The sequence below is a fragment of the Hyperoodon ampullatus genome (assembly GCF_949752795.1).
Source record: "Hyperoodon ampullatus genome assembly, chromosome: 7".
In the NCBI taxonomy this organism is placed as follows: Eukaryota; Metazoa; Chordata; class Mammalia; order Artiodactyla; family Ziphiidae; genus Hyperoodon; species Hyperoodon ampullatus.
In genome coordinates, this window is record NC_136920.1 from 89,914,348 (window position 1) to 89,931,651 (window position 17,304).

The window sequence follows — 17,304 nt, forward strand, 5'->3', positions numbered from 1 at the left end:
TAATTAACTGTCCCAGAGGGGTGGTTTTACATTTAATCCTAATCCCAAAGGAAAACCTTATCTTGAAATCAAAACTAAACACCTAACTCCAGGAAGTCCCTAATCCAGCCACATCCCTCAGGTTTGTACTTGTTTTCTCCCACGCCTGAAACAGGAAAACTACCACCGCTGAGCTGATATGAGCCACACGCCTAGAAGACTAAGTGGACGAAATGAGAGTACTAGAACCTCTACCTGAAAACTGAGTAAAGGAGCTGGTAATTTAGGCCAGGACCTTAAGGGAGTTTCCACACTGTGCTCTCTGGTCGTGTTCGCATACCGCTAAAGCAAATAAAGGCAAAGACACTTTCCTTAAAGCACCTGGCATCCGTCCTCCACCTCGTCTGTGCCGGCAAGCTGTGGCCCCCTGTCCCACCCTGGCTCAACTTGCCCACCCGCTGGCCCACACGCTTTCTCACGCTAGCCCCACCCTCCCCCACTTCTGCTCACTCCTGCGCTTCCCTCCTCCCTCCGTCTCCCATCTTCACGAAATGCAACACCCCGGACACCACCCAGCGCGGGACACCCCACCGCCTCAGCATCCTGAGCGCCATCCCCTCCAGGACTAGTCCCAGGGTCCGATCTTTTCCACGCCCTCCTAGCCTAAGCGCCCGCCCCATCCTAGACGCCCCCCATCCTTCCATTCCAGGTTGTCCCCCACACGCCCCACGCCCCCTCCTCTGCAAGGCCCCAGACTCTGCCCGCGCCCGCGCCCACGCCCACGCCCACGCCCGACGCCGTTAAAGCCCCACCAGCGCCTTGGACTGCACTTGCCCCTAACCCTCAAGTTATATCCTAGGGTCTTCTCACCTGACCCGGGCTCCTCAGGAATCCGCTCGCCTCCCCCTGCCATCCGTTCAGCGGCGCACCCAACCCTGGCAGCGTCGGGTCCGCCTCCCGGGCCGCTCCCCATTGGTTGGCTCAGGGCCAATACGACACTTGTAGAGAGCGATAGGGTGACGGAACTGCCTGTCAGACTCGGAGGCGTGGACGAAGCCGCACTCCCACTTTTTAACTGGACAATACAGATATCATTTAGCAGTGGAAGGCGGGACTTCATGCAACCGTCGAGCTATGATAGGCCGGCTCGTGAGAGCAAGAGCGCGGAAAGAACACACTCGGAGAAGTTTGGTTGAGGGCCGAGCAGTGACGTGTCGGTCTGCGGGCCGCAGAGTCGCGAGTGGAAGGTGTGGCGCGTTTAGCACAGTCACGTGACAGGAAGCGGAAACTACGCGAAGGAATGGGCAGAAACTACAAATCCCGAAAAGCTGTGCTGAGGTCGCTCGCCTCCGTTTCTGAGAGTTTCGTTTCTTTAAAGGTAGAAATTGATGTTGCCTAATATAAGGTTAAAGGAGAGGTGGGAAGAATTTTCTACCTATTCTCAATGAAACCTCAATCGCTTCCCGGTCCAGACCGCTACATCTTGTGCAAGATCTTGTCTGACAGTTCGCTCAAGAGCTACGTTTGACTTTGCTCCGGTAAACTGCGATGGACGAGAGCCCTGCAAATGTCACAAGGCATTTATTTCCCTTTCTTAAGCCCCTGACCTCGTGAATGAGCATGCCTAGGGCTAAAGGGGTCGTCGGGGTTCGGTGGGAAGAATCTACGCCGCGGGCTGAGTCCCCCACGGTCGCAGAGGCGGTCCTCCCAAAGCGTAGACAGGCTTCTTCCTGGAACCAGCTTGCAGCCTGGTGGTGCTTTGCTCACCCCTTTGTAAGTAACCTGCCAGTGAAAGCTGCCCTAACTGCCTCTCTTCCCCTTCTCTCCTCACACACACAAGAAACGTTGCTTGAAGGCACGGAAGGGGGAGAAGTTTCAGCAGCCAATTCCATCACCTCTCGGACACGCACTCCCACTCCCTACACATCTCAGTGAGCAACAGCCACACCGACAAAAATGGGAGCATCCGGCAACTGTTCAAATTTAGTGCCAGTGGCACTCCTTTCTCTTCGCGGTTACTCTACTGTTGAATGCAACCGACCAAACTTACTGAAAGCATATTAAATCAGTACTTCAAAATCACGTGTAGTTTTCAAATTTTACAGGACCAGGTTCACCCCAGGATGAGTCAATAGATCTGCTTTTTCGTTTTGTATTTATAATGTGTTCAGTGTAATTAACAGAAGGAAACTGAAGCTGAACCTGAAGGAACTGCAGAACTTCAAGCAAATGCTTCTTCAAAACGAGTTTTTATTTTTAAAAAAAGGAATTAAAATTAGAAAGATTCCTTTACATTAAAAAAATACTGTTTCAAAAACATTTAAGATATCGAGGTTCTCGTTTTGTTTTTTTTTTATTACTAAACCTGTTTCTTAAAGGGATATGTTTAACTTTCCAGGTGGTACAATTAAGTCAACTTTTTCAGAAGTCAAAATATACTGCTAAAGAACGAAGTTCAAAATCTAAGCCAAGAATCAACTGTACTCCAATAACAATTTCTAAAAAATCTAATGCTATTTTTAGGATGATTCTCTAATATTAATCAATTAATAGGGAAAAGCTTATCTATAAGTAAAAGTCAGGATGGCAAAATCATGGGGGAAATTATAGTTATTATAAACCCAGAGATTATACACGAACATTCAGGGTATCAGTTAATCTCTCTCCCTCCTGACTTATTGGACCAAAAGTTTTGATTTGGTTCCGAAAAACTTTTTACAGTCCTATCAGTTGCTTAAAATAATGCTATTTTTAGCTTGCTTTGTAGGAGTTGTCATTCCTGTGGAGCTTTTGGTCTTTCCTGAAGTGTCTACTTACCTCTTTTATATTATTGATCGAAAGAAACACGTCTTCATCTCACCTGGAGCAGACCAGAGTAACAGTACGTTTTCTTCTTGAAGATGTTCTCCCCAGAACCCACCTTTCCAAGTATGCTGTATAGCTGTATTACCAAGCCTTCTTCTCAGTACACTCTGATTCCACTGTTTCATGACTCTGATTCCACTGTTTCATGTTGTTTGGTTGGGTGTTTGTTTCAATTAGTCATCTATTTCTTGGAATTTTCACTTCGATAGATTCTTCAAGTAACTTTTTCAGAAAAGCTTAATGGAAAGCAAACAATGCCTTTATTTTGTCCTTGATAGCATAGCTAGGTTTAGAGTTCTAAGAACGAAATTGGGACCCACCCATCCCATATACAGACAAGCACACATAAAAGCATACTTTCAAGGCATTACAATTTTATCTTCTATTACTCAGAGTTGTTCTTGAGAAGTCTAATAGCAATGTGAGTCAGTCTCTTGGAGGTAACCTATTTTCCTGGTGTTTCTCCATAAAGATCCCATCTGGTTTTGGGGGGGTTTTTTTTCCTTTCATTGCTTTTCACTTGGCAGTGAAAACCATCTATATGAAAAGTCCAATTTTCATCATAAGTCCCGAAAATTTCCTGATTTTATTGTCTCCATGCTTCTGTTCTCATTTTCTGAAACAAATGTCAGATCTGATTCTTGGATACCTCCACGATTCTTAACTTTTTCCGTGTCAATCTTTTTGCTCTTTGTTCTGAGAAATTTCCTCAATTTTACGTTGTAGTTCTCTAATTTAGCATCCTCGGCATCACTTCTATAAGCCATCTCATTTTATTTCCACAACTGTTTTGATTTCCAAGAACCTTCCTATTCTGTCCCCTTTTCACAATCTGTTCTTACTTTATGGATGCAATAGTTTACCAAGTTTCTATGAAAGTAGTTATTAGAATTTGTTAACTTTTGTTTCTAGAATTACTTAAATTTCCTCCAGGTCCAGGTGGGGTTACTGTGTATCTTAGAAAAGCTCCTGAAATGATGCTGCTGTTAACCCATGGTTAAGAACTACTAAATGATCAAATGGTTACTCTGTCCCACAGGTCTGAAGGTACAACATTGAAACTTGAAATCAGAGAATTGAGTCCAAGGATGGAAGCCTGAACACATGGCATAATCTCTTATCCTACTCAAAGATTCTCTGAATTCCAATGTTTTATCCAACTTTGAGACCTATGGAAAATAATAGTTATTTGAACACATAGTTCTTAAGAATTTGATCATTTCTCAGTCTCCTACACCGTATTGTTAGGTCCAAGAAGACAGCAATCATCTTTCTGGTTCACCCTTGAATCCCCAGTGCCTTGCAGAGCCTGACAGAGAAGGCGCTCAAATGACTGTTACATAATTAAGTCATCTGTTCCCCTCACTTGATCCTTTACTGGTTCTGTGGACTCGCTTTAGGTTTATCCAAAATATTTCACTGAATGTACGGCTCTCATTGTTAAAAAGACCGAACTTACACTGACCTGGAGTCAGCTTCCTTATAGCTTCTGTGGGTTGAACGATAGCACAGGAGGGATGTTAGGGTGGGGGCAAAGAAGTGGGGTGGTGAGATGACTGCTGAACAGCCTTCCATCACTACTGAAGAACCAGTAACGTCTACCAGAGCAACCTCCACAGAGGTAACCACGGAGCACAGAAGCTGAACAAATGTACTACTTCTATAATCAGAAAGTAAGTGGGTGGAAAATGAACAGTGAACAACTATAGTTGCCCTTTTATTCCCACAGATGTTATCCTTTAAGGTGGTTCACAAACCCCTAACCATTAGTTGCCCTCTTCTGGGTTTATTCCAGTTTGTCACAATTTCTCTTATATTTTCTCTTGGCCCCTTACCAAGTGCAGAGCAATGAACAAGTCAGTGCATGAATTTGTCCATTTAAAAGTTTCCAACGGACTTAACATACTCAGGTCTAGAAAGCATTTACTTTGTAGAGTTACTATAATGGACAACTCAGCTCTAGATAGGATAAAAGGGTCGTGTTTTCAACACACATACCTGTCCAAGCTGTGATGTCTGTCCCTGAAGAGAGATTTGTGAACATGATTCCTTAGATCCTCCTGGCTGTATGACTGAAACTCAAGCTCTCACTTTCGTCTGTAGTGATGTGCCCTCCCTTATTTTCAGTTACTATTAATCTGCCTTAAACTGCCATTCTGAACTTGGCAAAAACAGAGCCTACTCTCCCTTTGATCCCAATTTCCTAATCGCTGCCCTCACTGCCCATATGCTAGTGAAAAGGCAAGAGAAGTTTACACTGCTTTTGTGTACATCTCATGAAATTAGGAATACCTACAACAATAGACATTTGGTAATCTAGCCTTTGTACAGGCCTGGCCTCTCAGTTACACTAATAAAACTTTACAGATTCCTCACGTCCAGTGACTTAAAGCATTTTCTATAGCCAGGCACAGTGCTGGATAATATCACTTGCCTTCCTCTACTCAACTTCCCTCACCCTTCTAAGACCAGCTTAGCTGACACAAATACAAATTTCAGGCAGCAAAGATGTGGCCATCTTAATCTCATTTTAAAAACTACAACAACCAATCTTAAGTAAGGCAGTCGCTGATCAGTTGCAAGCTGATGAAATACTGAGGTCTTCTTCAACCACCCCCTCGGCAACCTGAAAGTAGTTCTCCGCAATACTACTGTCAAATGACCAGAGGGATATTGAAAATAAATCTTAAACTGTCTTTTACAATTTTTTGTTCATGAGCTGGAAACACCTACTTCCAAAATACCCACTATTTTAAAACCTTCTGTATTCAAACTTGGTTCACATCTGCTGGCAACGATTTTTAAATCCTTATTTTGTCCTGTACATAGTAAAGGTTTCTGTTAACCAAATGTCTAATCTGTTCCCTAATGAGAATGTTCAATTCTTGAAGTCTAGAAGGCCCTCTCTTCCTTCATGAGTACACAGGACAGATGCACATATAGACTTTAAAACAACTCAATCCCAAATTCTTTCACAAGATGTTAACATGATTATAATCACATAACCCAAACTTCTTCAGGGAACATTTTTCAGAACTAATCTCCCAAATTATCCAAGACAAAGTCCTGGGTTCCATGCATATGTTTCTTGAAGTGACGACTTGTAAATTTCAACCATTACACATTTGTGGGAAACAAGCTCACGTCTGTGACGTCTTAAAACTGTGCAAGTGCTTTGACACCTGCCCCTCCCCCCATATTTAGTCTCTTTAAAATGACAGGAAAACACCAACCAATCACAGGTTTAATGGGTTTAATACGTTTACCCCTTCAATTCCTATTTGCAGCACCCAATATTCCTTTGAAATACCAGACAGACCCAGCAGTGGCCAACAATAAAGTTCAGACCTCCAGAGTTTAAAAGTTCAGGTTCTCTGAGCATTCTGTGTTGCAGTGGCACTTGTCCAAAATTGGTACCTCCCTATAGCTGGGGGAGCTTTAAATGTACCAGTGAAAAAAGCTTTTTCCCCTTCAAGGGGAAGAAAGAAAACCACTCCTCAAAACCCAGCAGATCTGGCTGTGAGGTCTTTCCTCCTGTCCCATCTCTTCAGGCTTGTTTTTTCTGCAGTGGAGCAAGAGACCAAATCTAGCCTGAGTTACAAGAAACAAGACAGTGATGGCTATAATGGGAGTGACCAGGAGCAGCAGAGTCTCCTTTACTTCCCACGTCCAATATATGTGCTTCACAGAAAAACCAAAACAACAGGTCCACAAAATACAACAACTAGAATTACAAAAATCCATTCATCCAAGGGCGGTGGAAGGCAGGAAGGGGAGGTGGGAGGATAAATGGCACAGGGAGAAAAAGTATTCAACTCAGTCCAGGCACGGGGGCTGGCAAATGCTAGAAAAGAGCTGCAGAAAAACCTGTGGTCCTTTCAGACTCACCGGTGTTTAAAATCCATACTGGTGTCAGGACGATTCTGCCTTATGTGCACCAGAGACAAAAATCCGATTCCTCAGAGAGAAGGGAATATGCACAGGGCCCTTGGCAGAGTGGGTCCTGCCTTCCCTGGTCAGGGAGGTGAACAAGAAAAAGAGCTGACGCGGCATCCTTCCAATCCCACCCATCCCCTCTGGGTGGCAGGCGACTCAGTGGCCCTCAGCAGCCTTCAGTTTGGCAGGAGATGGGTGTGGTGAGGGGAACTTCTCTGCAGAAGTTGAACTACTCAGGGCAGACTGCAGGTAGACCGTCTTGTGGAAGAGTCTGTTGCTTAAGAAAACCACCAAGGAGAAGAGGCGCAATTGGAAAAGGCTAAAAGGCAAAAGAGACCCAACCTGTTAGACACCCCCAGTTGAGCAAAATTGTTTTAATTATTTGACAACTTACTTGACTACTTTCAATTTAAAATGATACAGGGGAAAACAAGACACCAGAAATTTGATCAAGCAAGTACAGAGGTTAGCACACAGGTTAAACAGGCAGCAACTAAAGAATGCACTGGGTCCTGTCAGGAGTGCAGTAGTGTCACCATTTGCAGTGTCGGGGCTTAGAGGAAATAAAGTTCTATTTTAGATTAATTTTGATTCAAGAAGTACCTTTCTAGGGTACCAGCTTCAAGCTATGTCTGAAGATATCATATGCTATGTGTATTTCATTTTCAGGAGAGCTTCAAGAGAATGTTAGTTACGTTAAGATACACACTTAGCATTTACTGGATAGCAAGAACATGCAAGAACCCAAAGCAGATTGGAAATTTCTGATAAGTGTATCCTCAATGACTTAACCAAAATTGATCAAAAGATTAGGCTTTTCTCTGAAGTGATAAAACTTTCAGAGTGCTAGTGTTACTGAAGATTCATTTTAAAATACTTTGTTTTACTGTCATTATCAATAAACTCCTGTAGCCAGACACATGGCCCACTATTTTTAAAAAGTTGGCCATTCTTACAAAATGAGCTCAACTACAGGTGTAAGTTCCTTATTCGGTGAACTGTTACATTTTAAGAATATGTATAATAGCAGCAATTTCTGAAACACATATGTGCACATATGCATGGGGAAAATTTTGGGATACATCCCAGAAGTGTTTCTCTCATTGAACTGTATATTAATAGTTTCCTGCAATGTAAGGTTATTTTTTAAAAACCTTAACAAAAATGTCTCATTCACATAATTGCCGTGTTATGGCCCCAACACTTTAGACCAAAAAAACTTAACACATTTTAGCTAATACTGGCTAATACTTACTATGCTTTGCCAGGGGTCTTTGCTTCATTGGCGCTGATAATGAATAAAGGAAAGAGGATAGAGAATAGGCAGCCACTGTTTAAAAAAAAAAAAAAGAAAAGAAATAATTAGTCACCTTCAAAACATCCATGACTCTGAAGACATTAGAAGCCCAAAGTTCTTTGCCTCCAGTGCTAAATATCATGGCTTGATGGACCCTTCATGTATCAAACACATCTTTTTAAAAAAAAAAAAAAAGGATTTTTCTAAGCGCTGGCTATGTTTAACATTGTTCCAGGAAGCAAAACAGAAGAAAGAATATGGCATATATGATCATGCAGACTATATTTTAATGCTGAGAATTCCCTGGCGGTCCAGTGGTTAGGACTCCGTGCTTCCACTGCTGGGGGCACAAGTTCGATCCCTGGTTGGGGAACTAAGTATGCCACAAAACGGGGAAAAAAAACAAAAAATGCTAACTGACAAATGTCTATGACTATCTGTCAGGGAGAAAAAATCCTACAGACCTCCTGATGGCCAAGCAAGAATGCGGAATGCCTAGCACAGAACCAGGCATACAGAAGGTGTTCCCTACACGGAGTACTTTTACCAGTCCCCTTCAAGTCCCTACAGTCAAATTACCTGACAATGTAGGAGGACTGCATTGCTGTGAGGAAAGCCAAGGGCAGACCAAATCCAAAGTAGTAAGGCCAATTCCTTTCTATGTTTGACAATCGCTGGTGCATTTCAATTCCTAAAACAAGGAGCCAATACAATTAGGCTGCATATTTCCTTTTAGTCAAATGACTAAATATGGTAGACAGTTTATTTGAGGTTTGAGTTGTAGGTACAGACCTGCCATTTAGAATACAACCGAAGCATATAAAAGAATTGTCCAAATCTGATAAAGCTTCTATGCGAAGCTTTTACAATTGAACAATCACAGTTTCAAAGCTGGCAGGCTAAGTGAATTCTGAATTACAACACCAGAATCCTTTGTCAGTATTAGTCTTGAACAAAGCAAGAATCAAAACAAGGCAGCTATCCTCTAGGAATCAATTAACCCCTTTCAACCAACCACACCCAAATATGCCAAGGACTTTCAAAATATCGCCCCAAAATAATCTGTATGCACCAACGTCAAATTAATTTCTCTAATTCAAAATAATTTGTGCTCATTTATGCCACCTTATGGCTGTCAGAGCTATGTGGCATTAAGCTCCATAAGGAGGATGCTACACTGCTACATTCCCCAGCAACAAAGTTAAGGGTTAACCCCCCGAGCCAAATGTAAGTCCCCTCTTGCCAAAAAGGCTGCTTCATTCCAAAGACGGTTTGCCAAGGGCCTAAGTACTGCAAGAATTTAAGAAGTCTACTTAGCAGCACCATTTCCAAATTGGGCCTCCAAGTTCTGAGTTTCTTTAGACAGGCTTACCTTTATTGAACCAACGATATTCGAAGCAGTATAGTGAGTAGAGAAGTGACATATGCAGGAGACTAACCAGCTGACCAACAAGATGGATGGGAAAGAGACTCACAAACATCCCCTGAAGAACAAGTATGGAAAATCTTAATTCCAAACCTTCAGAGACCTGACACTGTTCACCTGCCACTCTGAGTCATCACTCTCTACCTAGATAGCCCGATAGTTGCTTCTCAAGTTTCTAAATAGCAGGAGAGTGAAGAATGCTCAGGGTGGCAGGGGGGAGCAGGCAAATTCATGTTTCTTTACCATTTTATGATTTTAAGTCTCTAGTTTCTGTGAAAAAATGATTTACAAATCATTGCCTCCCATAAACATATCTGTTGAGTATAAATGTGACACCCTATCTCTGTGAAGCTCCCTCTAGTGAATCTCCTTTTCTTAATCTGCTCCATGTGCCCAGAAGGCCAGTCTCACCTGGAGGAGGAAAAGAGCCTGCAGCAAAAGGTTGAAGAGCATGTCAGCAATTATTTTGCTGACACTAGGGAATGGGTGAGGCTTCCTCCCTGATACCTCGAAGGCCAGGTCAGCTATATCCTGTAAGAGAGAAAGGAGCTCACCAAAACATTAATTAAATGGCCTCAATATCCAGCCCCAAAGCTAAGGCCACTGATCTGCCATGACACCTGCCAGGGGAGAAAAGCCCCTGGATATCTGGCCATGAGATGCTCTGGAGACCTGAGAGGATAATTCCATTTTACAAGAGCACAGAGATCACCCCCTGGCTGCTTGACCAAGAAAAGTTAAGGCGGTGAAATCGCTCCCTACATGGCCACTAACTTCGCAGGCTGAAACCTGCCACCTGGCGATCCATTATGCCATAAAACCCAGACTCCATTCTGCCGTGGACCTACCTGAAACCAAATTGCATTCACAACTTTGCTAAGCACAAACAGGGGGAGCACCCAAAGAGCACTGAAAATTGACGTGAGGAAAAACTCGAGCCACGACCAAACATCCCCATGTAGTGACGGATCACCTAAGGAAGGCGGAAAGGCTTATTAGTTTAACTGGAGAAATGGAAAACCAGAAGACCAAATATGCAGCCCCTACTCCACACACATACATCTTTGCTTCCTGCCAGCACATCACTGCACCTATTTCAGAGAGTCTTATTCTTCACAGACACACCAAATTCTGGCCACAACTCCAATTCAGAGTAGCCACGGAGATGTGCTGCCTACCTTGAGACAAACCTGCTTACCGGGTGGTGACTGATACGTCAGTGAGCAGCAGTACACTGTATGCAGGAAACCACCCCGGTTCAAACCCCAGCTATGCCACTTACTAATGGTTTAACCTGGGTAACCAATTTCCATTTCCTCATCTATAAAATGCTATCTGTAACAATACCCAAAGGGTTGTTGAGAGATTTGAGTTAAAAACATCTAAAGCTGCAGGTACAGAGGAAGTGTTCAACAGACTGAGGGAGACACAGGGAAACACCTCCCACCTCGGCAATGGACATACTTACCAATAATTTGGGCCGTTACTGACTGAAGCACGGGAATAAACACTCGATAAAACAAAAGGAGACTGAACTAAAGGAGAGAGGAAATAAGGTAAACATTAAAAGCCCTTCTTTAAAACAGGAGTTCCAAGTTTCAGTGTAATTATTTTCCAGATGTAAAGTGCCTTTTACAAATTAGGAGCCCTGAAGTGGCACCAAAATTGGACTCAGTTGTATTTCCCAATTCTCCAGCTGAGGAGTACAAACCTGACACTGCCTATGAAAACAGTAAAACTTCTGGGGGACTAGAAGAACATTTCAATTAGTAGTCACGCCAAACTACAGGCATATACTAAGTACACAGTCATATTTTATTAATTAAAGCTAACACCTAAAAACATCTGTGAAATGTTTAGATTAACAAGTTGAATTATACTGAATTTCCAGTCCAAGAAAATACTTAACTATTTGTTCCTCAAAGTACTCAAATTTCACTTAAGCCTGTGTTGGTTCTCAGTCAGCTGTAGGCAACCTTCTGGTATGAGTTTCAATAGTAATCAATTCGAGGACATTGCTATGACCAGACAAAGGGAGAACCTTGCCCATACCCACCTCTTTCCCCTCTGAGCCCCCACAGTTGCTCTTAACCAAAATGTCCAGACAATGTCACAAGAAATTGTTACCTATTAACATTAAAACTTGTGAATAAGTCATTTAAGAAAAAAGTGTATATTCAGGGCTATCTATTCCTGACATTTACATACAAGTTTTCTCTTGAGTGGGAATAAAATGAGTGAAGGTGCACAGAATCCTCAGTCATGGCCTTAAGCATGTATTAGCAGGTGAAAGCTACCTGTCTCAGTTTCAAGAAGACAGTTGAGAACCATAAACACCAAAATAACCTGAATAAAAGATGCTTATAAGGCACCTGGAATTTGACAAAAAAGAACTTACCCAGAATACTCCACCATTCCAAGCGCAGCACTGAAAAATTCTACTAACAATACGTGGTTCACTGGAAAAGACCACATGTATTTAGCTTAAAAGGCATACAGGCTATTTCCATAGTGTCATTCAGTAGCTCTCCTTTTTAATATCTTTTGTTGGCATATTATTTTTCCAGCACCTATTGTTCTCCCAATGTTCTCTCCTAATGTCAATAAGAAAAGGCTAAAAATATTTCAAGAGAAGCAGTTTTTCTTAAAAAAAACAAACACACAAAAATCTATCTTTTCTAAAATCCAAGACTGGAGACTAGTAGAGGATGTCTGAGGTTCTTCTATCAAAATCCACACAGGCACTCCTAGAAGTGTCCACCAATCCAAATAATTTTTTTATGGTTTTCTATTCACCATCCTGATTTCTTTTAAACACCACAACATTTTGAACAAGGATTACTGCTAGACACCAGTTTAATTCAATGTGAGGGGAGTGGGGGGAAATCACCTGTAACTTTTTTGGGGGAGAAAGTACAGAAGACAAATAATGGGGTATTGAAACTCCAAGTCACTATGTAGTGTCTGAATTCTATACTAAGTTTAATCACTTCCTAAAGTGCCCACAGAAGGGAATCCAGATGTTTTCTGACATCAGCCTCCACTCCTTACCTCTCTTGCTTCCTCTCTATACTCTGGGCTCTCCTCTGAGCCAGGACACTGCTTGCCCTTCTTCGACGCTGCTCCTCTCTCTTTTGTTGAATTCGAGCATCTAGCTTTGAGATGGTACAAATTCCCCAGATGGAGTCTTTGATTCCCTATACACAAGAGTATTATTTTTAAAGAGGGAAGATTTTGGATCAGAAGACTTTCCAAAGTTATATACAGGAAAGTGATGAAATAACAGTGGAAATCATGGTACTTAGTTTGCTACAAAGCTTAGGGGACCCTTGATATTTTTCTATTTTGAAATAATTCCCAATTTACAGAAGAGCTACAAGAACGGAGAACTCCCTAATACCCTTTCTCAGGATTCACCAGCTATTTTGCCACATTGTTATTTATTCTCGTTTATATATATATACACATTTTTTATATCATTTGAGTAGGTTGCTGTGTCATGTCCCTTTACTTTTAATTGTCCAGTGTATATTTCCTAAGAACAATATTGTTCTTAGGAAATATATATAGTTATCTATTAAAGAAATTAAATATTGAAATAGGGCCTCCCTGGTGGCGCGGTGGTTGAGAGTCCGCCTGCCGATGCAGGGGATACGGGTTCGTGCCCCGGTCTGGGAGGATCCCATATGCCGCGGAGCGGCTGGGCCCGTGAGCCATGGCTGCTGAGCCTGCGCGTCCGGAGCCTGTGCTCCGCAGCGGGAGAGGCCACAGCAGTGGGAGGCCCGCATACCACAAAAAAAAAAAAAAAAAAAAAAAAAAATATTGAAATAGTTTAATCTACAGTCCATATTCCAATTTCCCCATTTGTCTCAGTAATGCCCTCTATAGCATTTTTACCCCTCAAGTATCAGACATCAGTTCAGAATCACATGTTGCATTTAGCTCTCATTTCTCTTCAGTCTCCTTTAATCAGGAACAGCTCCTTAGCGTGTCTTCCTTTATGAAGTATACAGGTCAGTTATTTTACAGGATGCCCTCAATTTAGGTTTGTGTCCTCATGATTAGGTCCCAGGTTACATATTTCTGGTAGGAATATCACATAAGTGATGGTGTGCCCTTCCAGGTATTACATCCAGAGGCATGTGATGTCTGTCTCACCTTGCTGGTGATGTCAATTTTACATATTCAGTCAAGGTGTTATCCAGCTCCACTGTATGGCTGCAAATTTTTCTCCTTGCAACTAATAAGTAATCTGTGGGCAGACATTTCTGAGACCAGGCAAATATCCTGCTCATCAAGTCCTCTCCCCTAGATTTAGCATCAATTAACAATTCTTGCCCAAACCAATCTTGAATAACATGGTTGCAAAATAGTGGTTTTCTACTCCCTCTAACACTTACCGATACTATAAAGCCAAGTTATTGCCTTCCTCTCTACTCTTCCAATATCAATCTAATGTCTACAAGTATGATCTACATCCTGTACTAAACTAGCAATACTAGGGTAAATTAAACACTGGTCTCAAGAAAGGACCAGGGCTGGACCAAGGCTAATGGAAGACACAAAGAAATAATCACTGTAAAAGTGTGAAAAGCTGTAGGATAAGAGCACACCACGTAAGACAGAAACAACATTGTAGTGTAGCTGGAGGAGAATGTCTTTAAACAGTGTATGCTGAGGAAGAGGGTTGTTAAGACTATAAGTCACTGATGGGGGCACTTGCCAATGACTGGAAGAGCCCCAATGGCAGAAAGGTTACTGTTATTACTACAAACATCAGAACTGCCTATTACCCAGTTCAAAGGACTGCACTCATTCATCCACCCACTCCCATATTGAGCATCTTCAATGAGCTAGACAACATATGGAAATGCTCAGGAAACTCATAACTCAGCAGGAAAAGTACACAAGTAAACCAAAAGAAAAAAATAAAGAAATAAAAATTTATAGTTTAGTAAGTACCACAACAGATTTATGTCCAAAGTAGAGTGGGAAGGACTAGGGTATTCAACTTCATCAAGAAGCAGCAAAAAGGGGACTTCCCTGGTGGTCCAGTGGTTAAGACTCCGCACTTCCAATGCAGGGGGCGCGGGTTCGATCCCTGGTCAGGGAACTAAGGTCCCACATGCCATGCAGCCAAAAAAAAAAAAATGCATCAGCAGAAAAAGGCATTCTGGAAGCAATGGCCAACCTGGATTTAAGAATGGCATTTTCACCTACTGTTATGAGCAAAAACAAATCTTAGCGAAAACTGTCAGGATACAGAGAAATGGACAAGTTTATGAAGTACCTGCTGATAGGCGCATAAATTGGCAGCATGCACCTGGTCTTTTATCTATGAGCAATGTTTAATCTTATTTTGCTTTTTAACTTCTAAATCTTCTACAAACAGTTTAAAATTAAGATAGTTAAGTTCAAATGGCTTAGGGCCTAGTATGTGCTAGGATGATGACAGCATCCCCACTCCTGAGATACTTACAGTCTAGTGGGGCAGACAGACACACAAAGTTCACGTTGTATAACTGATCCAGGGTTGAAATTTTATCGCACAAAAAGATGTAAGGTATTAAAAGAAGATCACATGAATCCTGTTTGGCCCTTCTAAGATATTCCTTCAATTCCCCCCTCTTTGATTCAAAGATAATAAACTTTTAAACACTCCCACTCCCCGTCAGAACTGGCCTCTCTCCTGCTCCTGGGAATAGAGCTACAGGGGCTACAACTAGGGCATTAGACCTCAGACAGCCACTATAATGGAATGTTAGGCTACTGATCATGTGCGTGACTACATCCTAAACAGATCTCTATAGGACATTTTTCTAGAGCATCATCATCTCCGCCTTGTAGAATGGGAGAATAAGACAGGTCCTATAATGTAGATCCGGACAAAGTAGTTTAGGTAATAGCACTGTACCAATGTTCACTGCTTGGTCTTCAACAATATACCATGGTTACATACGATGTTAACATTAGGAGAACCTGGTGAAGGATATAGGGGAGTTCTCTGTACAGCCCTGCAACTCTAAAATTATTCCAAAATAAAGTTTAGGGAATTCCCTGGCGGTGCAGTGGTTAGGACTCCACGCTCTCACTGCCAAGGGCCGGGTTCAATCCTTGGTCGGGGAACTAGAGCCCACAAGCCATGCGGCATGGCCAAAAATATATATATATTGATAAATAAAGTTTATCAAAAAAAAGAGGGTCCGGGGCCAAGCTGAACAGGGTTTCAATACTACAGACACTCACTAGACAGTTCTCCCAAGCTTCTGCGAGATGCAGGATAATACCTCTCCCTCAAGTAGTGTGGATTAGAATGAAAACTTGTAGGTGAAGAACCCAACAATAAAATAAAAATTTCAAAAATACCTAAAGGACTTTCTAGTCAGTTCCTGCAGCAAAAGGGTCAAAAGATGACTTGACGTACTCACCCTGGCAAGGTCCTGCAGAAAGGTTTTGACACTGTCAGCCATCTCTTCACCGCCCAAACTATCAACTACACAAAGGAGAGAGAAGTGTCCCCAAATGTCTCATCATGAAGCACCTGGAAACAGAGGGAGCATAAGCGGGGAAAAATATTTATCTTCAAGTTACTTCATGTACATTTCTACACGATGACGTTTTCCACATACTTCTCTGATAGGATTGCAGTAGATTCTAGCACTTAGGTAGATACTAGTACAGTTAACTAAGTGAGGTTATACCTGTAACTACTGAAAAACCTGAAATCAATAAATTTTTAAATCACTTACCACACTTTCACTTTTACATGGACTAGTAATCTCTTCTCTGGGCCTTGATGTCCCTAACTATCCCTCCTAGACGTCCCAAGTACTTTTGAGATTTGAGATCATGAGATGGGTGATAATTACACTTCAATATCCTCCTAAGCAATATTTGTGCTTGATGTTACTTGAATACAAATACAGGACCAAAATGAAAGTTCTAACAAAAATTACTAAATATGCACTTCATACACAGGGCCCTCCAGCACACAGATAAGTTCAAAGTATGATGTGAAATTTCCCAGCAAGACCCCCAAATATGCCTTCCCTGTTTTCCAACTTTAAATGTATACATATATGTACAATTTTAACAAGCATGCAGGAAACAATGAATTTTAAACTAGGCCAAAAAAAGGTTAAGTCCACGTGTATAAACATTCTTTAACACACTACAGCTTTCCCATTTCATTTATTTCTTAGGTGAATGAGAAATCTAGTTTCATAAAATAATAACTTGAAAGTTCACGTGTATACGTATTTTTAAAATACTATGCTCCCATGTAATGTCTAAGGTTAATGGAAAACCCATTTTCAAAAATTTAATTAAGGACTTGGGATTTTAAAATTCTCAAACCTGACTAAACCAATCTAGGGTATTCTTAATTTAAGAGATAGACCATAATGACAATTTCACAAGCAGCTTCTATACACCTCGAATTTCAAAACATAAGCACACTTTCCCTAATGACCACTTCACCAAACTGTACCTTATTGACCCAACTGGACTACTGCCACCCAGAACAGGAAGAGCAGGGAATACAGCAGAGGGAAGGCAACTTGCACAACACTGTATGTACCATCTTCTCCTTGGGTCAAATCCTACACAGATGCACTCAATTCAGGTAGAGAAGTTTCTAGGGTAAGAAACTTTTGTTAATGCTCCCACTTAAAAACAAACAAAAAACACCTGAGTGATAGGATACTCAGTGACAGGTGAATAGTTAATGCTCAATGATGATACACAGGACACTAGTTTCTAAAGATTATCATGGATTCACTTTTAACCATCTACTTCCTCA

At 41.8% G+C, this 17,304-nt stretch overlaps 1 protein-coding gene across 1 annotated transcript; it reads right to left on the bottom strand.

The window, feature by feature from the left end:
• Window positions 1-6,080: 6,080 nt before the first annotated feature.
• On the bottom strand, window positions 6,081-17,029 carry EI24 (EI24 autophagy associated transmembrane protein). Its single transcript, XM_079709064.1, has 11 exons — window positions 16,993-17,029; window positions 15,932-16,044; window positions 12,555-12,700; window positions 11,902-11,962; window positions 10,972-11,038; window positions 10,352-10,476; window positions 9,915-10,034; window positions 9,450-9,561; window positions 8,657-8,768; window positions 8,036-8,110; window positions 6,081-7,099 (listed from the first exon to the last, which is right to left on the bottom strand). The coding sequence occupies exons 2-11, from the start codon at window positions 15,971-15,973 to the stop codon at window positions 6,937-6,939; spliced, it is 1,023 nt and encodes a 340-aa protein (XP_079565190.1). The 5' UTR covers window positions 15,974-16,044; window positions 16,993-17,029; the 3' UTR covers window positions 6,081-6,936.
• Window positions 17,030-17,304: the final 275 nt, after the last annotated feature.